The 24533-nt window shown below is 40.0% G+C and overlaps 1 protein-coding gene across 6 annotated transcripts in view; it reads right to left on the bottom strand.

Moving 5' to 3' along the window:
- Positions 1-24533, bottom strand: part of side-VIII (sidestep VIII) — a 73800-nt gene that overhangs the window by 11233 nt on the left and 38034 nt on the right. For 4 of the 6 annotated variants that reach the window (XM_064695828.1, XM_064695823.1, XM_064695822.1 and 1 more), the window contains 13 exons: positions 13709-13841; positions 10644-10849; positions 8461-8574; positions 7586-7795; positions 7363-7514; positions 6527-6671; positions 5234-5364; positions 3695-3854; positions 2724-2938; positions 2337-2418; positions 1180-1339; positions 803-939; positions 326-490 (listed from right to left, as the gene is read on the bottom strand). In XM_064695828.1, the coding sequence (XP_064551898.1) occupies positions 326-490; positions 803-939; positions 1180-1339; positions 2337-2418; positions 2724-2938; positions 3695-3854; positions 5234-5364; positions 6527-6671; positions 7363-7514; positions 7586-7795; positions 8461-8574; positions 10644-10849; positions 13709-13841 (2010 nt within the window). The remainder of the gene's footprint in view (positions 1-325; positions 491-802; positions 940-1179; positions 1340-2336; positions 2419-2723; positions 2939-3694; positions 3855-5233; positions 5365-6526; positions 6672-7362; positions 7515-7585; positions 7796-8460; positions 8575-10643; positions 10850-13708; positions 13842-24533) is intronic. The other 2 variants (XM_064695827.1, XM_064695826.1) reach the window with 1 other exon arrangement.

The following is a 24533-nucleotide window of genomic DNA, read 5'->3' as shown; positions in this document are numbered from 1 at the left end:
AAATAAAATACGTTTAAAAAAATTAAATTTTTTTTAAGGTGATATTAAAATTTGATGACAATCATTATAGAATTTGCTATAAAATTAACTAAAATAATACATTTAACAAACAGTTTAAACACAAAAATATATTCAACAGAAGAAAAAACTATGACAAAAATAAATAAAAAATATCAAGCAAAAACATTAATAATGTCAAAAAAATCAAAATCAAATAAATGCTTAACTAAAAAACAAATATATGCATGAAGTTTGTATGGGAATTGGTACTCGATGCATAGAATAAAGGATTAAATGAAAATCTTAAGCTCAAAGTAGCCACTACCTTCATCGTACGCCCCTCTGCCCACGCCCACAAACTTATCATCTTCGCAAGCACAATCGCTTGTTGTTGGCTTTGATGTACTGGTAGTGATTGCTGCTGTTGCTGTTGCTGTTGGGCCATAAGCAGGCTTAAGAGCTTGATAGGACTTGGTAAATGTTATTTTAACTGAAAGCATGCAACCAAAGCGTAAGAAAGAAATGTTAGTGAAAGCAAAGAACTTAAAGCAAATTAAAAGACAAATCAAACCGTCAGGCTCAGGGAGTCATGAGTAACTGTAACTGCATTCCATGGTGCAAGACCAGCGTCAATTAATTTGTAGGCAACGACTGCCTGAACGGCCCGGCCAGGCAGGACGGGCAGGACGGGCAGGACAGGCAGGACAGACCAGGACATGCATGAAATTGCAAACCCATTTGCCTCTTCATACGCACCCGCAGTCAATTTGGGCTCTTTGCGATACCCTGGCTGACAACTCACCCGTTTGCTTCTCCGGATCCTTCAGTGTATAGACCTGCAATATGGTCGCATTGCTGCGTCCCTTGCTGTTGTGCGCTATGAGGAAGACATTGTAGCCCATGCCGGGCACCAGACCGCTCACCTCAAAGTACGGCTTCCTGTCGTCCGTGTCCCATGTAATGCGCGTCGAATCGATATTTGAATGTCCCAGGCAAAGACCACAAAAAGAAACGAGAACGATAAATGAGCATTGCAAGAGAACTACTGCAGCACTGCTTCGGCTGAAGGATTGGCCCAGAACTTTGTGTCCTGTGTCCATGCGTTTGCCACGCCTCGTTGAGTCTTGTTGTGTAATGCAAAAGTCACACGGCGTGTGATTCAGATTGCCATCTACTCACTTTGATTTGTAAATTTTTGGAAAGCGCGTCGTTCCATTCACATAAACTTCCATGATAAAGTCCTGCTGCAGGCCCCCATCAAAGCCCTCAATGCATTCGATTTGGAAGCCCGACGATGTCTGATTGAGCAGCGTGCAGTTCACCAACGGATCCGGTTCGCCTGTTCAAGCACAAAATCCATGTTTTTTTTTTATTGTTATTCTGCACTTTTCTGGCTAAAGTAGTAGCTCAGCAGTCAAGCAACAAATTGCTAAAGTTCTACGTGTGGCGTGACTGATTTGCACTTGCAGCTGGAGCTGTATCTGCACTACACTACACTCCATAAATTGTGAGTTCAGAATCAATAAGCCACAGCAGCAGCATTCGAGCTAACAACAACAGCATTTGACTAATCCAGCTAAGCACCGCAAATGCCAAAGTCATCAACAAATCAGCACAGCTAGCTAACTGTGACTCAAACTAAACATAAACAAAAACACCAAAAGGGGGAACGTTAAGAGCGAACAACTATATACCCTAACACAATCTAAGGGAGGACAATTTTAATATATCAGATTTATGATGGCTTTATTAGGGGTTTCATTCATTTGGAAGTCGCAAGCTTCTATAGGATGCAAGGAAGATAGGTTAACACCAGTCGAGAGTGGCCTTCATTGATAGTTTCGATAGTAGCCATTAGTTTCATCTCAGTTTTGTTGAGCTTGAAAATATCGAGCTGCAACTAATAAACCGATTTGACTTTTTAACAATCATATTTTAGAAATTTTTTCCAAACTATTTCGAATAGTTGTTATATGAATAGAATGCTTTTTCTGATTCTCGAAGCCGCGGTCCTTTTCTTTCAACTGTTCAATAATGAAAGTATATTATTGCCTAAAATTCATTTTTTTAGAAATAGATCAGATTTAAGCCTTGTTTATTTTGTGAATAATTAAATGTTAAGAAACTCTGAACAAATAAAAACTGTCGTTCCTATGTTTCCAACATGTATTCCCAAAACAGTCACATAACCTTTACTACCCCAAGCGCTACACTTTCCTAAGCGGTTGCTGGCCGCTGTCCGGAAATGAGACCGAAGGGACAAACACGTGGGCCCCACGCAGGTGGCCCAAGCACGTCAGTTGGCTCCTTTCCTGTATGTTTTGGTTGGTACTCACCTGCTGGCGTTATTGTGTACACGCAGGGTTCGCTTTGATCGCCAATTTCGTTGCTGGCCCAGCACAGAAGCGTGCCGTAGTCCTGCGAATGCAAAAGAAGAAGCCACAGTAAGCCGAGTGCGTGTGTGTGTGTGTGTGTATGAATGGGTATGTGCAACCGCACATGTGGGGCCTGGCATGAGTGACAATGGGGAATGGTATTTCGTTGGCTTAATTTATGCATGCTATGCAGCGTTGGCGACACACCTTTTCGGCCTTAATTGAAAATTCAAAACCGCAATTCGTTTGGAAAATTATGTACCGCCCATTCGAGGAGCCCATGGACTGATTTATATGGCTCGAGTGTGAGAATAAAGTGAAATGCTTGGGCTGCCCGCGAGTACTTACATTCTCCACCATGGGCGTGTAGTGGGCGACGCTCCGTCCACGGTCGACGGCAACCAGCGATGCGGGTATATCAGCCGTCTCGCCTTGTGTTGCATTGAATTTCCAGATGTATGTTGCATCCGCGGGATTCGCATCGATTTCGCATGCAACTTTGACGGTCTCATGGCGGCCCGAACTGTAAGTTGTACGTTGCCCGGCACGGCACACAGGCGCAACTGGCAAATGGAAAAAGAAGAATAACAAGTATAAGAAGAAGAAGGCGGTGGAGCATGAGTACGTGTCTGTGCAAATTGGCAAGGCTTTTGCATAATTAAAGCAAAACATTGCGAAACTTGAGTTCAATTTGTGTTTAAATGGCACAGCCAGCACTGTCCAACAAAAGCACTCGTTCGCCTCGCTCTGCTCAACTTGCCGTGCAGCAACTGAAACAGACAATTGGCAACTGGCAGCTGGCAGTTGGAAATTGGCAACTTTTTATAAAGTCTTAACTGTGCTGTTCTACATACTCTTACATATAGAAACTATGATACGACTGCAGCTGTTACTGTCGCTATTCATTTGCGCCTAGAAGCAGGCAATGGAAATTTTCAAAGGCAACCAATTTTGTTGTTATTTAATATTTATTTAGAAAATACTGTGCTGTCTATTTCGTAACTATTGTTGTTTGCGCTTTTTATTGGCATCTATTTAAGTCAATGGACGACAGTTGAATAGAACTTGTGCAACATGTTGCACATTAATTAGTTGCAAGGCTAATGAAAGCTGATGGCTGGTGCTTTGTATCTTGTTTATTGTTTTGACTTGTCAGTGTTCGGTTTTGTCAGTCTTCATTAGCTGTTAGGCTGCTCACAAATTTTGTAATTGTATTTCTCGAAATTTAATAAACTTAAATTTGGTAGCTTTTGTGTCTATTTGTCTGTTGAGCTGGAAAGTATTTAAATATTTCTGTATTAGTACTTTCGACTACTCACAGCGGATGTCCAACTGGACGGGATTACTTTCGCCATCGCCTTCCCGGTTGCTGCCAATGCAGGTGTAGATGCCAGTCCTGGCGCGGCTCGCATTCTGTAGCACAAGGCTCTGGTTGGCCACGACGATGCCCTCGGCGGGATTATTCGCCAGTATCTCGCCCTGCAATAGAATGGGTGGGGGTTACGAGTCGGTTGAAATTGAAAACTCGCCTGGAACGTTACATTTTCGATATGTTCCATAATTTATTGCGTTAAATTCAATTTGGCGATGACTGTGTATTGAAATAAATTTAATTTGAGGCTAATAACACTTTCATGTTGCCCGGCACATACGCCCCGCGGCATGATGGAAGGACCTATGTGCCGACTGGGGGCGTGGCTGTATAATTTAGGGCCCTGGCTGCATAAATTGTTAAGTGCTTTTACAGCTAAATAATTCAATAATAAATTGTATAAATTTCTATATGCCGCAATGCGTGTGGATTTGGGTGTGGGTGTTAGTGGATTTTTTCCGTGTGCCTGTTAGCCCTAAAATATGCAACAATTATGTGGCGGAGTGTGAGCTGCGCTTTTCGATTTGTTGTGTTGCCTCGAGGTAATTCAATTTCAATTTTTCGCCGCTTTGGCTTAACACTTGTGCATGTATTAACCGGGCCCGGGGCGAACGGTAAGGTAGCTAAGCAATAAAATTGCCGTCATTTCAAATTAGCCATATTGATGGTGTTTGTAGATGTGATAAGACGCATACACTGTTAAAATAATATAAATTACTTAAAGCCGAACTCAGAGTCTTAAAAAAGAGCCAAAAAAAATATTTTGTTGATTTTATTTCAATGTTTGTTTTAAATGAATTAATTTAAATTACTACATATGGGAATGTGAACTACATCCATCGTATTGAATATACACATTTGTGAAGTATCTGCTTCCTTTAGTTAATTATAGAGTTAATTATAGGCATACGACTTTATTTAACACAAATGGAGATATACAACACTTGAGTCAAGAGCTATTGAGATTCAAGAATCATTTAAATATCTGAGCCACACATGCCATGACATTTTATACGTGTTTTGTTCATTGTTTTAATTATCAATTTACAAATGCTCTCCTTAAATGTAGGGAAGGCCATTCGATGGATTCCAAAAGCACATAAGTACTTTTAATTCTTAAAATTTTTTTTAAGTGCATGAACGTAAACTTATAATTATTTTACATATTCCAATATTCCAAAAAAAGCAAAGAGAAAAATCATATATGCACGAATTTTTCAATTTTTCTGGTTTAATTTCCAAATCCCACATATGTGTTAAGAATCCTAAAGATAACACAAAATAGTCAAATCACATCCACACATCATCCCTAGTTCCATATCATAAGCCCTAAATTGAATTATATTTTATGTGAAATTTCTATTTTTTCGCCTCTTATTTTGTTGTATTTTATTTTTTCATATACTGGTATGTTGATTACTTTATAAAAAAGCATGATAAGATGAAATTTTGTAAGCTTCTAAATTATTATTAGCTTCATACTTACATTATGTCGCCAGCTGACTTTGTGGATCCACGGATTTGACTTAATGTTACACTCGAAAAACACGTCTACGCCCTCTCGCAGCGTAGCGTTCAGAGAATTTGTGCCCAGTTCCAGGCTTACAACGGGTATATCTAAAAAGGTGGGTATGTGTATGATAAATATCAAAGTTGAGCAGTAGAGTAGACTTCCAAAAACGATTTGATGTCAAGGCAACTAGGCACAAATTACTTAAAGCACCACGCTTACCCATCCCCAAGCAAATCATAAAAAGCGTAAAGCAAATAAAATACGCGGCCGCACACAAAGGTGTAATTATTTTGTAAGCCTCACAAATTAGGCAATTAAAGTTGTGAAAATTCGAGGCCCCGCCCCTGGCTTGTGCTTGTAGGCAATTAGTCTGAGGCCAGAGGATTTTGTATTTTGTCTATGGAAAGCGCCAAGTGTGCGAAAGTAAATCTATACGTGGTGGAGAAATGGACAGCGAAGATTTGTTTTGGGTTCGGGCGGACCTAAACAAGTAAAATTTTAACTTAATTAAACCGAAATTGGTGTGCGGAATGCGCGAATCAATTAAGCTTATTAAGCAATCTATCAAATTCCGCAAACAAGTCCCCATCCCTGCCCAAAGGGTTGCCCAATGGACCACAAGTTTCAATACAATGGGCGCAGCGGCGCATCATAAAAAAAATAAAAAACATTTTGAAAGGTAAGCAACCAAAGCGCACAGTAAAGGCAAACAGGAAACGGAAGCGGTGCAGTGGGTCGGAACGCGGGAGGAGGGGTCTGAGGTGGATTGCCATTTAAATTTTGCGCAAACAGGTCGAAAAACTGTAAAAGCGTAAAGATGGCTTCGCAGTCGGCGTCGCTGCTTGCGGTGTTTGCGGCGGGTTAAAAAGTTTCGCAAGTTTGGCGCAAAGTTTTGCTGGCCGCCGCTAGAAATTAATTTGCCAAACTTGCCACAAGTTGGCACACAAAAAGCGGCAAGAAAAAAAAAAAAAAAAAAGAAAACAAACAAAAAATTATAGCCTCTGCCTTTTTGCAGCATTTTTGGATGAAAGTATTTAAAGTCGATATCGGCAGCGGCCGTGGCAGCGGTGCCTTTGTGCTTTCGTTTTCATTAAAAAGTTGCGGCAAGCAAATTAAATATTAAGCATACGCCACCTTGGCTGCGGCTTTGGCATTGCCGCTAATTTAGAAGTAAATCAGACAGACTGAAACTAGGCGACTTTGATGTCGTCAATTCCGCGCAGTTAATAAGCAATGCAGGCAAATGCCAATGTAAACAAAACTTACGATAGATGTCCAATTTCCAGCCATCCTCCAAGCCCGACTCGTGTATCATGCTCTGCTCGGCACGACAGGATAGGAACTTGCCGCGATCGTCGATGGTGGGCGTGAATGTCAGCACCGATGTGGTCATATTACCATCCGGATTGGCCTGCAAAGTCAACGAAATAGCAAAACAGTTAATGGTCCTCTGTGTGTGCTGCCAAGCGAGACAAAGGAGCAGGACACCCCTCAGCGACGTGCCATGGACAGTCGTTGAGGCCGGTCCCTGCTTTTAATTGAAGGCAGCTACGTGACTGCCGTTAAAGTAACTTCAATTACCACAAAGCATGTCTACAAGCAGTCCCCAGAAGGGGGTTGACGCGAGGGGTGCTTATCTTGGGTCTAACAAGCAACCCCCGGCTTCGAAATTTGAATGTGCACACCCTAGCCAGAGTTGTTATGGGGTATATTTTATTGGCGAATTTCTATTGCCTAGATATCTTTTAAAGCATTGTTTCCTGAACATGATATATATGATATAACATAGAAATTTAGTCAAGCCAAAAAACCTTATTTAGAATACTAGCTGAACTATTTCTTGCTAGTGAATTATACAATTGTTATATATTAAGTTATTTATTATTTATTTTTGGAAAAAATGGCTATTCGGGCTTTTTATACTGGAGTTAAAATAAAAAATCTTTTTATTTATGTAACAATTGTATGTAGTCTCCTACTTTAACTGAATTATTAATGTTTATTTTGGCCAATTACAGGTTATTCTATGGTCGAATATGTTTTCGCCAACCCAGTCAATTTTTCAACTCTTAAGGGTTTTTCATCTCAGCTTGGGTACTTACAATTTCATGCGTATTCTTCATGGGCGTGCTGCCCTTCCACCAGGTAATCGTTGGCGCTGGACGTGAGCCGATGACGACGCAACTGAGCTGATAAGAGTTTCCCGCCGAAAGCGGACGATTCTCGTCCTGCAACTTGACAATAAGAGGACGCACTGCAGCGCACACAATGATAAAAATTAATTAATTAGCTGATGTGAGCAGCGCATCCTTTGGCAAAACTCACAGTTCATGTCGAGGACAATACTGCTGATAATTGGCGTTGTCAAATTATTGTTCTCCGCCCGGCACGTCAGCTGCATGTGGAGATTTTTGCGCTTCAGCTTGGCCAGCGACAGAACATTGCCCACCCGTCGCTCCGAGAGCGGGTGGCCCACTCCGGAGCTATTGTACATTGTATTGCCGTGCCACCAGGTAACCCTTGGCTGCGGTCGACCTGCAGCAAAGCAGAAGAGAAGAGAATTATTGAGTGCAACTGTGTGTATGCGTGTATGTGTGCATGTGTGTGCGTGTGCGGGTAGCTACAAGGATAAAAGAAGCGGGTCAAGCGGAGGGTATGAGCAGATATCTCCTGGGTGTGTGTGCAACTGATATGTTTGTTATACGGCTTAGAATTGAGCTTGCCCCCAAATCCCTGTCCCTGCCCCTGTCAGTTGCTCGCAGCGATTTAGCAGCTGTCTTTGACTGTTTGTTTATGTGCTCACAAGTGCAAGAAGTGCCCCCTGCAAATTGTGTGCGCGTGTGCGTGTCGTATGTTTGTGTGTGTGTGTGTGAGTGTGTGAGTGTGCCCAAGTGCCTTTCGCTATTTCATTTGTTGTCTTGTTTGGCTTTTAGCAATTTTCAAGTGCTCTCAATGCAATTTGTGTGGGCATTGTTGATGCTCGTTGTGTATTGGCTGTTGGCTGTTGGCCGTTGGTTCGTGCAGTCGACAGCATTTCAGCAAATGTGAAATTAAATAAATTGCGAAATCTTTGCCTGCATTTTCATGCTCATCACTTTTAATTGTCAGACACAAAAAGCAACGTCAACACTTGGCAAAATACTCGTCGACTCCTCGACATCATCACGTGGGAGAGGTGGGGCACGTATGGATGAACTTACCGCCAATGGCCACGCACGTGACGTTCACACTGGAGCCCTCATTGTAGGGCCCAAGTGTATGATCCTTGATGGTGGCACCCTTGCTGTCCAGAATGATGATAGATTCAGGCGGAGCTGTCAAATATACGGAGATAGAAATTAAGTTCAGAGTGGTTAAAGAAAATAATTGAGAAATTGAATGTGTTGAAATGATCAGCAGAAACAGCATTATAAAGCATATGCATTTCTAAATTTTATTATAAAAGCTAGCTGTTCAGATTAAGGCTCTACACGTTTTGTTGAATCAAGCTCATTTTGTTAACTATTAAAACCCTACTTGAACTTACCCTTGCCTTAGGCTCTAATCTATTTAATTTTGCGTTGGAAAACAGCTTTCTGGACTAAGCTGCTCAAAGAAACTGCTGTCTAAATATTAAAGAGCTGCTTTGCAGTCTCGACAAGCTGCCATGTTTCATTCGCAGGACTAAACTCCTTGCTAGAGCCAGCCGACGCCACGCGCCGGCTGCAGGTTGCAGGTTGCAAAGTTCAACTCAAAGTCAGAGCCAGCTTTGCGCTTTCTCTTTTTTTTTTTTTTTGCCTGACCACGAGTAGAACTGCTCGATGGCTTTACGATGCTCTCGGCCCGGCCATGTCTTGCTGTGAAATATATAGCCGTAAATTTTCGCCAACGTGTTGAGCAAACTTTTAATTTTCGCAAATTCGCTTGTTCTATTTGCCCACTTGCCACTATTTTGACTTGTTTGCTCGAAAAGCACGCGCCACGCTCCGATTATTCACTTGAAAATATTTGTATTTCGCTAGTAATGCTTCTGCTGATTTTTTTTTCAGCTATTTGCCAGCTGGCTATAATAGCCGGAGCTTAGTTCAACATATTTGCTGGCAAATTTGCAAAACATGTCCAGGACTTAGTGGCATCCTCTTTTTCCTCTCTTCTCCCTCTATTCCCCACTCTGCATTGTTATCCCTTCCGCTGTAGATCCGCAGCGTCTTGTTACCGCTCGCATTAGCAGCGGCAAGTTGTCTAAACTGTCCACCCAAGGCTGGGGCAACTTTTAATCTAATACTCGTATCTTCTTTAAAGTTTTTGCCAACCGACGAACAAAGTTCTAAATCCAGCTATGGTTTTACGCTTCACATGTCACAAACACACGCATTCACACACACACACACACACACACGCACACACACGCACACATACAATGACAGATGGTGGAGCATTGCATGCTGAACATGCTCAAGAAGTTTGTAAAACATAACCACGCCCCGTTGGCCAATGCCGCTTAACGCTTCATCTAACAGCAGCGACGTCGCTGCCGCTGCTCTGCCGCTGCCGACGCCAACAGCAACTATTTACCAACAATATTTTTTTTTGTAACCAGCCAAAGACCTGCCCGTATATTTCAGCTAAACGCCTTTGGACTCGCATATAAATTTTAATGCTAAATTGCAAACTGGGGCCGTAGCCGCACACAGGTAGCAGCCAGACGGCAGAAGAATAATATTAAGAAATAGAACCTAATCGAGGCTTAGCCGAAGGCCAAATACACTTCATTTAATCTGTTTCACATTAATTTTAAAGAAAATTAACTAACTAATAATTAACTAATAAAAGTTTCTTCGTTTACCAATTTACAATGAATACATTTAGTATATACAAAAATCATAATAAGAAGTAAAAACAAAAGTTATATTTGCATTTATCTGAGGGCCACAGCAGTTATTATTAATTGAATCTTTTTCGCTGTACATAAATCGCTTTGTAAAGTTGTCTGTTTAGATCTCAAATATATTATAATATTTGAAGAATTCTTTGTAAATTTAAATACTCTTTTCGGAAAGGGTAATAAAAATGTAGGAAAATGCCATTTAAATAGCAAAAATTCAATTCTAAAGTTTGCACGCTGCACTTTTTGCTTAAAGAGCGGGAAGGGCGGCGGAAAAGTTTTCGCCAAGTTGGCACTTTAAAAGCTGTTTGCGAAGCAAAGGAAAATTGAGAAAAAAAAGTTGTTGGCAGAGTATACAGAGCATACAGTTGGCGTCTTATTTTGTAACTAATGTGTTTGTCCAAGAGCTGAGTGGTGGCCAGGATATGTCGCTGAACAAATTAGCTGCTCAATTATACCACAATGTCATTGCAACTGCTGCTGCACGGTCTACTGCATGGTGGAGTGCTCAATACTTACTTATGACAGTTAAATTCACTTTGGAGTTGCGTGTGGGGCTCTTTTGGAAGTCGACACGACAGCGGTACTCGCCCGTGTCGTCCTCTGTTGTTGACTTGATGGTCAGCGTGCCGGCACGTCCTTCCACGTGAAAGGATAGCCGCTCCCGATACGTTTCATCCGACCAGTGCGTGCCCTGCGCAAAGTTCGAGTCGCGAGTATCCACGCTAAAAAGAAAATAGAAAACAAGTGGAAAATATGTAAGACTGGATAACAACAGCGCTTAAATTGTGTTCAGCGTTTTTCTTAAACCGAAAAGAAAAACTTTAAAGCTGCTCGCCGTGAAGCTCTCTTACCTGGCGCAAAACTTTTGCAAACTGTGTAATTGGGTTCTGCAATGAATTAATAATCCCACTTAATGTGCACACCCCATACCTCCACCCCTCATCCGTCTGTTGTAATTTATTGTTTTAGTTTGTAATTGTAGATTATTGATTAATTCTGTTTTTTTTTTGCCTTATGTTGTTGTGGTTTTCAATGAGGGCGCTAAAAAAGTTGCTATTACGAGCTCATTTCAGCGGTCAATCAATAGTCTAAAGTTTTTTTATTTTGTATTTCCAGCTGCCGTGTGAAATGTTTGGCCATTGACTTTAAAAAGTTTAAACAGACTTTTTTTACTGATGCTGCTGTGTTTAATACCGGAATTACCTCAGAGTCAACACGAAGCTGCTGTAAATGTATGCGCACATTTATATGTGACTTAGATTTTATTTTAAGGGAAACTTAGAGAGCATTTGGGTTGCCCTACAAAAATACTAGACGAAATAATATTGATGCGTCTCTTTCAACCTAACTATTCAAAATTCCAGCTATGCGATATCATTTTTGCAACAGGAAATAGAAAACAAACAAGTGCAGTCGATTTAATGCCAAGCATTGCAAATACCAGTAGCTCTCGACTGAACTCCATGAAGCTGCAATTTTTAAAATACCGCCTCAAAGTAGGCAACACTCCTGCATGTCTAGGTAAAATTTGATAGCCTTGGTAGAGGCTATTCAATTTGTCTGTTTTAGAAACTATTTATGATGAATGCAGCTTAGATGCATAGTCGTCTCTTTAGTCTGCACAGAAATTGATTGTTTTGCCAATATATGCCTTTTGTGCTTGTTTGTGTTGTGCATACGTGCATCTGGGAGATACTTTGGCAACCCTCGAACACAGTACGGTTATTAAGCCAGCGGCGCCCTATGCACTGTTTGACAGCTTGCCAGCGTTCGTCTGTGTTTTATTGCATTTCGATTTTGATTTGCAGGCATCTGGCGCAGTTATGCAATACTCAGTGTGCACTAGCATAATGAGGCTGCTGGCAGGAAGAAGCAGAAAGCGAGCAACGGGCTGCTCACATGTCAGTTGGTAATAAAAAAGAGCGCTTCGAGTCCGAGTTCATCGATGGTAATTCGAAATGCCAGCAAGCTGAGCAGCCATTGTGGCGTTGAGGTATCAGTAAACTAAATTTTTTGGCTGCGGGCATGGTCCAGCAAAGAGCTGAAGCGCGAAAAAAATGGCCAATGCGATTGGCAATAGCAAAAGGCAAGTTTCGTTTTATGATTAATTTACTTGCTGAGTGGTTTTTAATTACAAGCAAGAGTTGAAGCGTGGCCTGCAACTTGGCTCGCCCTGACTGTCGTTACGCAACGCTAATTACTATTTTCGCTCTAGTCATTTGCAAGTCCTTGAAGTGCTGAAGTTCAATTAGTTTCAGCCGCATGTCAATGGCGTTGACTGTCGGCTTGGCAGCCTCCTCAGTCAGCAATCAGCTAATCAGCGACTCTGTCTCGACACAAACACACACACGCACACGCACACGCATACGCATACGCACACGTAGAGCGACACACATGCGTCCGAGTCTAACAAATCCAATTAAAGTTTTGCTCCTTTGATGTATGCAGACGTATCTATAAGATACAAAAAGGAAAAGTCTCTGCCACTAACTAAGTACAATGCCATAATGTTCGACATGAATAATTGAAAAAGTTTTTCTATGCTGTAAATGTAACCTTGAGGGTTTGATTCAGGTCGTCCTCGCAGCCAAAAACTTTACTCAATTTAGAGGCTCGTCTAACTGCCTGCCATTCAGGCAGCCTATCAGCCTGTGTATAATTTTCTAGTTATGCTAATTTAATGGCTGCAGTTGAGCAGCCCCAAAAACATGCAAAAAATTGCTTAATTAGCAGACATTAAATCAAAATGAAAAAGTGCCACCTCCCAACCACTTCCCTCTCCAAAGAAACACCAAACTGACATGTGCAGATTCCATTTACCCTCCCTTCCATCTTTTTGTCTGTCTGTCTGTCTGTCTGCCTGCCTGCCTGCCAGTTGGCGAGTGGGTTGAGCGGGTTCTGCACGCAAAAGTTGTCTGTGGTAATCAATTTTGTTTATTTATGGACCTCTGCGTGTAGCTATGTGTGTGTGCGTGTGGCTGTGTGCTTATCTGTGTGTGTGGTCGACGAAATTTTTGTGGCCTGGACCCAGCTTCCAGCGATGCCTCTGCGATTGACACAAGAGCTTGAAGGTTAGAAAAAGGAGACGCTTGATTTTTGATAAGGGAAAGCTCTCAATCCAGCGCATTCAGTCACACACAAGGAATGTATCAATTGAGCTAATTATCGATAAATATCGATAGCTGCTACGAATCGTTTCAGCCAGTCATGTGTTAAATTAAGTCATTGCAAATTTATTTAATTCATGTTTGTGATGTGTTGGTTTCTATCGCATACATTTTTTTGCGCTGAACTATTATTTGAGTCGTTTATGAAATAAAAATGAATTATTTAAGGCTCACAGATGAAATCTCTTTGCAAAATATTAAAAGTAACATTTCTTTTCATTCTCCGATCAACTTTTCATCCTCTAAATTCAATATTACCAAAGCACTTAAACGTACTTAAAGAAAAAAGGTAATGATAAAGATAAATATTGGCTTGCTTGTAGGGATTCACATTTCTGTTAGCTTCTGAGCTTTAAATAGTTAACACAAATTTTCACACGATTCATGCATTCGAAATATATTTTTAGCACTTACCTATATATTGGCGTTTTGAGTCCAACCTTGTACCAAATTACCAAAGCCACACGATCCTCATAAATGGGTGGGGTCACATTGCAGGGCAGTCGTCCCATTGTGCCAATTATGGATTCGGAGAGAACGGGGGGACCTGAAAGCAACACAATAATAGACAAAAGCATGATGAGTTGTGACAAGAAAAAAAACTTTAGCGAAATGGAAAAAAAAGGAATTTGTATCTATACAAAAATAAAAAAACAACACTGAACTGTCTTACAAATGATGCATAATTAGCGTGGGGCATTAGCACTTTGTTATTGGGGCAGGCCAAACCCAAAGCCAAAGCCAGAGCCGGAGCCGGAGCTAAAGCTAGAGACGCCGGAAACTGGCAAGTGGAAAGTGGAAAAGCAAAGAAAAATGCGGCGATCTTTTACTTAGTGCCACTAATAATGCTATAAATAAAAGACAAAAAGGCACACAAAGAGCTGAGTGGGTGGTCAGGGGCAAAAAGATAAAAGTGATGTAATGGCGGCAACGTCATCGTCGCAGTCGCCGCGTTTACATTAAAGTGAAATTAGCGCGCAAATCCTTTTTTTATGCTAATTTTTTTCTGCGCTCAGTTTCAAGGGTTTTTTCTTTGTTAACATTTTTAGATTTGCTCCCCGGCGCCAGTTTTTGAGCTATGCTTTTTGGGGGTTGGCCTGTATTATTTTTGGGCCAGCTCTTTAAATTCGCTTGCCATTTTATAAATGCAAGTGGCTTTTGGGTTCAGTCGTGAGATTACCGACATCCCCTTATTTATTAAAAAATAAAAAATTAAAAAATATACCTGTATTTATTAAAAGTATTTATATGCGTTAGCTTTGTGTTTATTAGTTAGTATCTATATATTTTTTTAAATTTGTATGGTAAATATTACATTATAATCATGCAGTTATTATTTTGTGATCAAATGCTCAGGCCAGTATACATTATCCTGATCTCAGTTCATTTAATTTTACATTATGCGATTATATGCTCAGCATTTTTGTATAATTTTTTTGGTACTTAACTTTTACAAAATTTAAAAATAATTTTGTTTTCGGGCCGCCTCAAAATTTTGTTAGCAGCCCTTTTCCGGCCAAGGCTCTGTTTGTATTGCTTGTCCCTCGTCACTTTTTGTATCTTATTTAAATCACTTGTAAACTAATTTGCATTTCTTAGGCTCAACAATTTCGTCTTGTTGCCTGGGCAAACAAAGTTATTAAAATTTGTAAAGTATTTTCTCTTGCATTTGGCAGCCGACGTTGATTTTGTAATTAAGCTGCGCACAAAGGCTTAGAGCAACGGACTTTGTAATTTGCTTATATTGTGCTCAAATTTCGCATTGCTTAAAGCGTAGCAAAAATAGACGCATCACTCATACGACGCGCTGACAATGTGTGCTTTGTTTTAATTTAAAAGTCGGCGGGCTGGTGAAATGGGGCAGCTAAATAAGTCAGAGGCTGATTTATTATGAGCATAAACAGTTATTATGAAAGCTAACAATTTTGCATACTAACTAACCATAGGCACATATGAGTTATCTTTCAGTACACACACGCGCACAGACACACACACACACACACACACACAGCGACTGCCATCTAAACCGGAAATCGTTTCGCTTGCTTTTTTGATGTGGCTCGTGCCTGGCTGCCGCCATGTTTCGATTTCTCGCTCATTTCATATGCAAATATGTTCGATTTGCCATTAGCCGTTGCCGACATCGCAGGCGACCGCAATAATGATGCCCGATGATGATGGCACACACACACACGCACACGCACGCACACAAAAACACTTGTTCACACAGTGAGAGTTAGAGAGAGAGAGAGAGAGAGAGAGAGAGAGAGAGAGAGAGAGAGAGAGAGAGAAGCACTGAGGGTGCCTGACGCAATTTACATTATCTTTGCATTTAGCTGAACGAAATGCCAACATTAGCAAAGCATTTAATTATAGCAATTAGCTAATTAGAGATTTTCACTCAGCCTCAACGCAATTCGAACCTAAATTGTTCGACTCTAGCAACAATGATTTTATTCAATCCCACCGAACGGTCTACCAAAAATCAATCGTTAAATGTGGAGAGCATTGTTGGTAAATTTCTGCTGAATGTGCAGCCAACCATTTGTAGTGGGTACTGGTGTATGTGTGTCTTTGGGATTGATTTTATGTTCGTGCCGTTTAAATAATGCAAAATATGAACTGCATTCGATTAAAGACTTACGCCCGTGCATCGAGCCAGACTTGCGGCTCGTAAATTTTGAACAGCAGACACCAGCCAGCGTCTACGTCTCGGAACTACAGGAAACTGAGCTCGAAAGGAACTCGTACGAGTAATAAGCAAGCAGAATAAACTGTATGCACACAACGGGGCTGGAAAAAGATACACATACACGCTCGCTTAATACTTATATACCCAGTTATATGTATAAATACTGCGCTGTCTACGGCTTATTGTGCACACTGACGATATGTATGTATGTGTGATGTGCTTTATACAATTTTATGAAGCTTGACGCAGCGACTGGGTTGAAAATTAAGCAATAAAGTTGGAGAAATGGAAAGGAAATTTTTTATTTGTACTTTGCCGGCGCTGCCCGTGTAAAGTATTTTTCATTAAATTGAAAGTCAGTTTCTGTTTGACCACATGTAGCTCAGGAAGTCTATTTTAAAGACTATATTTCATTTTATAATGCTGGTAATATCCTTTTGTTCTTATTTGACAGAGAAGAGCCAAAAGAACATATATAATTTCTAAGAAGAATACCAATTTATTTATTATTGCTGCTGAATAGATTTCGACCTATGTAAAAGACACAATGGGATCTGCTTATTACAAATATATCATGTGATATTCCGAGTATTTTGTTCTTCCTTTATTCTTCATTCCCCTTGTCCCTATATTATATATATTATTTAAGCAAAACATTTATTTTAGTTTTTCCTAGTCTGAAGCTATGAACATTAAAGATTTGGCTGTTTGTGGCTAATTGCGCGCCCGCAAAAGTATGCTACACTATTTCTTTTATTTGGGGGCCTATAAAAATGCAATCAACGTTAATTGCAGAGCGCGGAGCAGCAGAGCGGCCATTAAAAGTGTCACCGTTGCAGCTATAAATAGCAAAAGTTTGTTCTTGTCAACATTAGCCCTATATGCCAGACAAAGCAGCAGCAGCAGCAACAACAACACACAGTCCAAAACAAACAAAACAACAACAAAGGGCCAAATGCAGAGTAGGCTCATTAGCTTGCACGCACACACACACACACACACAGTCCCGCACACACACATGCCAAAAATGCATTAAAAGTGTACACATGCTTATGCATATGTGTGTGCGCGTGTGTGTGTAATGTTTATGCGAAACTCATCTACGGTGGCAAATTAATGGCACATAAAATTATAACTGAACGCACTTGAAACCGACTGCGACAAGCGGCAACCAAAGGTGGCGCAACCAGCTAGTGCCTCTGCCACATTAGATGGCATTCACAGCTGCCAGGCATAGTCATAAAATACTAACGGCAATCGCTAATAGTGTGTGTGTGTGTGTAGGTCTTGTGGGTATGTTTGTGTGCGGCTTATACTGGTATAAGTGGCACTCGGCTCTCTTGCTTTCATTAATTAAAAGCAATGCTTCCCCAGCAGCAGCAGCAGTCGCAGCTTGGCCTTTTGCTCAACAGAAATTGGCGTTGTTTTGACTTTTAGCGCATTTATAGCCAATTATTTTTATTGCCACGCCAAGGCAGAAATAGCAAAAAAAAAAAATGTGAACACGCAAAGGTGTGTAAATAAATGAGCTTAAGTATTGGTGCATGTGATGTACACTTTAATTGCTAAGCTCTGGGCCGATGAAATCAATTAAATGTCAACGATTAAACATGTTTGAAAACTGCGAAGAAGTCAACCCATTATATTACGCAAGCAGTGTGCAGCTGGCTTTGGAATTTGCACACAAAGCCTGTTTTGCGAATGTAAATAAAGTTAATTAAGGGTTAAATACTATTTTTTACTATGCCATTTTATTTCACTTACAACGAATAGTATTTCGTTTTAATAATTTTTTGCAAATTTATTTCATTAATTAAATATTGCTGATAATGCCACTTGTTTGCCGCCCCGGGGCTATGCAACCGACGCACAAGCCCATAAACAGCTGACTTTGTCACTTACAGAGCAGCAGCAAAAGCAGGTTGTTTCTGACCTGCCATCACAAATAAATGACTATAATTAATAATGCTATTTGTAGTAATTAAATTTAATTTTAAAATTTAAGCTGTGTCAATGTTGTTGAACTTTACAGCTACAACAAAAATGTGTGTGCAACAAGGTGCACAGGGAATGCAAAATTATAAAGGGAAATTCCTTTAATAAAATGAAGACGAAAAGAAACAAAACTAATACAATTTCAAATTTAACAAGAAGCGAGCACGAGCTCAAAAAAATCTGGCAAAAATTATTATGCAAATTTGCTTTCATATTAGTGGCATTGCTCAGTGACGAAGTCGACAGCTTCAGTGACGGAAAAAGTGAAAGAAAAAATAGAAATGCGACTCGAAACGTGGCAGGGCGAACTCAGTTGACAATGGCAACATTTGCTGATTTGGCAAAAATGTGCTCTGGCAAACGCAACGGGCGTGAGGGCTGCTGGAAAAGCAACGAGCAGACGACAATGTTGGAATTTGCAGCCAAAGCCAAGAAATTGGCAACAACTGACAATAAAAATTTAAATAAAATTCTTGTCAATATTTGAAAAATAATAATAAAAAATATATCTAAGAATAAGCAGCAGCAAAAATGTTGTTTCAAATAAGTGCAAACATTTGCATAATTTACCAAAATCATGAGCCATAAACCAAACGAGCTTTAACCCCTTGAATAGCTGACACTTATGGGCACGCCTCTTCCCTGTAGCATAAAAGGCAAATACTCGTAAATGCTTTTATACTAAGTAAATCATATTGAATCCAGTGCAGGGCGCACTAATTGTTAACGGGGCGCTTTTCTAGGGCACTGCACACAGAGACAGCCCCCTGGGGCATATTTTCGGGATGCCATAAAAAGCACGCCATAAAATCACAAGCAAAAATGTGAAATAAAAATCAAATAAAAATAAAAATTTCGAGTACAATTGAACGTGAAATCAAAGAAAGGACTTGTCCAAATTTCGTCTACAATTAAATTAAATTTAAACTGGCTACCGCCCGGCGGGAGGTCGTTCTGTCGGTGGGTCGGTGGGTCGGTCGGTCGGTCTATGGTACAACTATTCATGTGTAAATTTGAACAAAGACGGCTGAGAAGGCTGCGAACATGGCGACAATTACGGTCAAGTCACCGTCTTCCGTTTTTTCTTTCACCCTCCTTGTTTCACTTTATAGCCATTTGCTTTATGTAATGCTGCCAAGTGTTTGGCCAGGCCAAGGCATAAAAGTAAAGGGGCCGCCGCGGCCGCCCTGGCGCACTTTTAATGTGCAATAAACTGTAACGATAATGATTATGCCCTATGTAAGGGCGTCAGGGGCGGCGTGACGGGAATGGGAAGAGCATTGAGTAGTACAGCTGTACAGGCTGTAGGCCCGCCCGCTGCAGTAGTCAATCGTGGGGTAAGTTGACTTTAATGTGCGCCAAAGTGGCAATTATTGAAAGTGCTTTTTCGACCAGGCCGGGCAGAGAAACAAAAATCATTTGCTCGATGCCTGCTGATTTTGAGCAAATTATTTTTGTATTTAATTTAATTTTGCTGTAATCCAGTGGGAACAACTGTGTGGAATAGGTATAACCCAGCCGAACAGCTGACCGCGCTGCAAACAGATCTGCTCCACAGTTCGATTTTCTTGTTGCTATGCGATATATGTATGCATTGACTACATATTAAAATGATCGCATATTAATTACAAGTGGATTTTTGCTATGTAGAGTTTACAATAAGCTTGTCAAGAAATGTGTAACGCATAGAGGAAGCCATCTCCGAACCCATCTAGATCAGCATCAACAGCCGAGCTGATATAGCGATATCCGTCTATTCGTTTGTCCGTCTGCCTGTTTCTATGCGAACTAGTCGCTCAGTATTAAAGCTTAAGACTTTGCATAGGTCCGTTTCTCCGCAGTACATTTGTCGGAACCAGCGGATCTGATCACTATGTCATATATCTTCCATAGGAAAATATTTTGTTTTCCAAGATATTTTCATCAAACACAGCACTTAAGAGCTTCACCTTTCTCATATATCTGCAGAAGGAAAAAAGGAAAATGTCAACGAGGGTATTAAATCTTCTGCGTTGCGAAGACATCCCAACATTCTCCTTAAATTAACAGTAGAAATAGAAGAAGAGCAAGCCGTCTCTGAATACCTATCGAATATGATACTTAATTAAAGCAAAATATTATAATGGTCAGGCTTTCACTAACCAATAACCATGTCAGGCTTCTCAAAGGTGATTTTTTTTGACAGAATAAATATAAGAGGTGTATAGATCTTAAAGCACTTAAAAAGCTTGCTTGCTTTCCTTGGCTAGATATCTTTAATGAAATGAGCAGAGTTGAGGAACATTTAAAATACCCTTTAGAACGAAAGCATTTATTCGCTCGACGCTGACCTACTACGTATGATTGTTAAAACAATAATAATAATAATATTATAGCCAAAAATATATAACAATATCAAACCCTTTTTGCACTATTTTACTTTAACGATAACTTTGTGCTATAAAACCTTAAGCAAGCTTTTTTGTTTTATAGTTTATTTATGTTTCGCGGACTATTTGAATCATTATTGCTGAACTCTAAACTAAATCAATATTGCAGATTGTATGAGAAATCGTCATCTGGAGAAATCGTAACTTATTGGCATAAAAAGGATTGAGTGTAAATATATGTAAACGGATATGTTTAAATGTGGTATGCGTAAAAGTGCAGTAAAAAGTTGAGAAATAAGCTGGAGACTTGCTGACTGTTGTCAATCCCCTTACTGCCGGCAGTTGGCCCAGTCCAACAGCTCTTAACTGTCAACTTTTAGTAGTCACTGTGTGTCTACTACCCTTTCGTATTACATTATGCCTGGTCTATGTATAATGGCAACTTTATAAGTATCTACCGGAAATGTGTATATGTATCTTGGCTAGGCTTCTTTTTATGTCACCAGCTAAAAGGGCGCATTTAGATGCCTGGCTGAGAGAGCGAGGCAGGTAGGGAAATAGCTAAGAGTGTGTGTAAAAAATCGACACATACACACGCACACACACATATGTTTAATGCACAAATCAAGTCACTGAAGCGCTTTTCCTATAAACATTCTCATTTTATAGATACTTAAAGAGGTAACGGGCCTTCGGCCTGTCTGCATTTCAAGTGCCTTTTATGCGGGCCTCCATATCGGGCCTCCGCCTGCTCTCTTGGTCTCGCCTCTTGGCCATTACGATGGCGCTTTGTGTGCGTCCTGTGATTTTGGCCAGCTTTTGGAAATTGTTGCATAAAAAAAGGAGGACCAACACGTTGCGTATGAGCGTGTGTGTGTGGTTATGTATGTGTGTTACCAACTCATTGAAGCAATGGTCTTTTTCGTGTCGCTGCTTTTACTTTTATCTGTGAATGGCATCGGGTAATGCGTTTGCAGTTGCTGACTAGACAAATGCGCAGCCAAAAGGTGAACCCAAGATAATCCAATGAATTTAATGCGCAAGTCGAAAGGCACGTAGATATAATTATATGAGCACACGCCAATTGCCAAACTCTTTCGAAAACATATGGTCTAGTTTTGCGTGAGCTTAAATTGCATTTTTACTAAATTCCATGATTTTTTTTTTGGCACGCATTAAAGAGCGTTAAGATTTACAAATTAGCCAACATTTTTTGCCTTTGTTTTAATAAAATGTACAAATTACACTGTCTAATGAATTTTTTTTAGGGAGAAAGCCAAGAAGGCGAGAAGAGAAGACCCTGGAAAAAAAGCGCACAACAAATCTCGAGCCAGCAGCGCCCGTATTTTGACTTAATTGCCACGCCAGGAATTTCCAAATGAAAATTTCCTCAGAAGTCTCTTGTTTCATATAATTTTGTATTTTGTTTTTTACTGATGACTTATTTTTTTTTATCTGTAATTCGTCCGGGCGCTTTGTAATTTTTTGTGTTTTATTGTTTGAAATAATTTTTGTCTGCTTCTTTAGCTGCTTCTGCTGCTTTTTTGCTGCCTGCCATTTTCTGTGGGCATATTTATTGTTCCCTTCATTTGTTTTATACATACATATATATATTTATATTTATATATATATGTATATATGAATTATTTTTGCTTTTCTGAGCCGTTCCAAATTCATTGATGTATTTTCTGGCTGTGCATACAGCCTGGGGCTGTTGTACGTATATTTTTTGATGGCATTAGAAATTAATGAAATCAGTTTCGCAAAGAAGAAAAATAAAAAATAAAATAAAAATACAAAGTAAAGCAAGGCATCAAATTGGAAATAAAAATTAAGCCCCAAGGCGATTGTTTTTTGTACTCGTATCTCTGTATTTATTTGTGTGTGTATTGATTTTTTATTTGACGAGTTTTGTGCGTGGGCCGCGCAGCCCCCAAACTCAAATTTGGGCGAGTGCATTCCGTATCAGATTGCAAAATATTGAATGACAAATATGTTTTTTAATTAACTGCCCGTAGTCTGAATATTTTATAACAGTTTTTCGCACAAATCAACACAAATTCACTGCACACAACTCTTTTACCGAATGCCATTAAAAAACAAAACCAGAAAAAAAGGTCGACCAACAAAATTATATATGTATAGGTACGATATACAAAAATACAAATATGATATAGCCCAACGTCGAAAAGGGAGCGCATTTATTTTTCATATATTTCAAATAAGCATATAAAAAACAATTTTCTTTGATTTATGCGCTCGTAAAAAACAAATAAAATTTACATGCACATATAAAAGCGGGCTCCACATATAAATGCGGATAATATAATATTGTGCTAGCTAATATATTAAAAATATATGAGAGCAAAGAAAACTGCCGTTGCCTTCAAAATGCGCTGCAAAGTATGCAGCTGTATTTTCCACCACCCCCCGCTTCAAATAATAAAAAACAGACCGCAACCTTTTCCTTTAGGGAGGGTTAAATGCGAAGAAGAGAAACGAAAAGAGGAAAAGAAAAGAGCCGGCAAACAAAGTAAACAAAAAAAAAATAATAATAATAACAAAACAAACAACAACACGTAATGTGTGCGTAATGTATGGCAAATATGTGCGCTGTACTCACATATACATACATATATATATATATATATATAAATATATATATATTTATATACATGCACATACACAGTTGGATATGTACTACTCAAATGCTAACATGTGCATTTGGGGGGCCGCATAAATATTTCACTTACTGTGTGTTTTGCTCCATTTACGATGTGTTACTTCGTCTGACTATAAAAATTGTTGCCAATCAGATGAGCATTTGATTTTCCTCTAACAAGACAAGGCAAGCACAGTTTTTAGCCGTCAATTTATAAATCCAAAAATAAAAAGTCTTTAAATTTGAAAATGTTATATTAATGAAACTCTTTATTTAAACCTGCTCTTATTCTTTATGTGCATTTGTAATTAAGGCTAACAAAATTTAGAAGGAATTTTAATCCAGTCTTTGTTAGACGAACGTTTTTTTTAATTTTCAAGGAAATCTGTATAAACGGCTTTTCGTTGAAAAATCCCTTTGACAGTGTTAATTAAAGTTGTATTACATTTTGAATTTTTTTTTTTTCATATTTGTATAAATGTTAGATATGTGCGCGTGTGGCTTTCAGTTGACCAGAGTGTGCATTTAATGCCGATGCTGATTAGCTGTTAAAACATTTTAGCAACAACTCAATTGCCCAGGCAACGTTGCGCCAGTCGCCAGTCGAATTAGAAGCACATTAGAGTGGCTCAGAGCATCCGCGACCCATTTATGAAGCTGTCAGGCAAATTAGCCAGCAACATATACTTGAATACAAACTCGGCTCATCAAATGTCCGTGCTGAATGATCGTCTGTCTGATGTCTGGTGTCTGTTTGTCTGAATGTCTGACTGTCTGCTTGTGCACGTGCATGCAGCTCAATTATATATGCCCATAGCGTTGGGCTATGTAGTTGGACTTGCGCTTCGAATTGGAATCGGCGCTTATAAGCGACGCGTTAAAGGCTCTAAGCAGAGTGCGTGTGCCGACCAAGTGTTTGTGGCGTGGCTGCCCTAATGCTTTGCTAAATGGTTAAATACATGACCCAACAGCACGGGATTCTCAGTTTGCCAAACACGGAACTCAATTAAGCTGGCCCATAGGTTGCAGCTGGTAGGGGAATTGATGCCGACACTTCATAACTTCATAATTCCCAGCCACACAATTACTTATAATTTATCTCGAACAGTGTTGTGCCAGAGTTTTGCTAAAGTAATACCATATTCCCCCTACCGCTGTGCAGAACTTTTGCTCTCGCACTCGCTCATTCTTAGTATCATAATGCTTTGCGTTTTTGCAATGCAATCTAAAGTGATATGCCCGGTCCTTGGCCATGTACCGAGTTGGTGTTGGTGCCGACTTCCTTGTCATGCCTCACTGGCAACGCCGCACTACAAATGAAACGCTCTGTCATGTGTCAGTGCTAAAATACAACAGCAGCAACAACTAGAAGAACCGAAAACAAAGTAGCAGCAACAGCACAGAACAATCAGTGGGTACATGACGCTGAAGCACACTACCCCCAATTCCCCCATCACACCAGCCTAGCAATACTCCGTACCCCCATTTCCATTCCCATTCCCATTCCCATTCCCTTTCGAG

The sequence above is a fragment of the Drosophila montana genome, unplaced genomic scaffold (genome assembly GCF_035044405.1).
Source record: "Drosophila montana isolate Dmon_TW-CO22-7 unplaced genomic scaffold, ASM3504440v1 contig_3833_1, whole genome shotgun sequence".
NCBI classification, from domain to species: domain Eukaryota; kingdom Metazoa; phylum Arthropoda; class Insecta; order Diptera; family Drosophilidae; genus Drosophila; species Drosophila montana.
The sequence above is the reverse complement of the archived record's forward strand: the minus strand, read 5'-3'. Positions and strand labels throughout refer to the sequence as shown.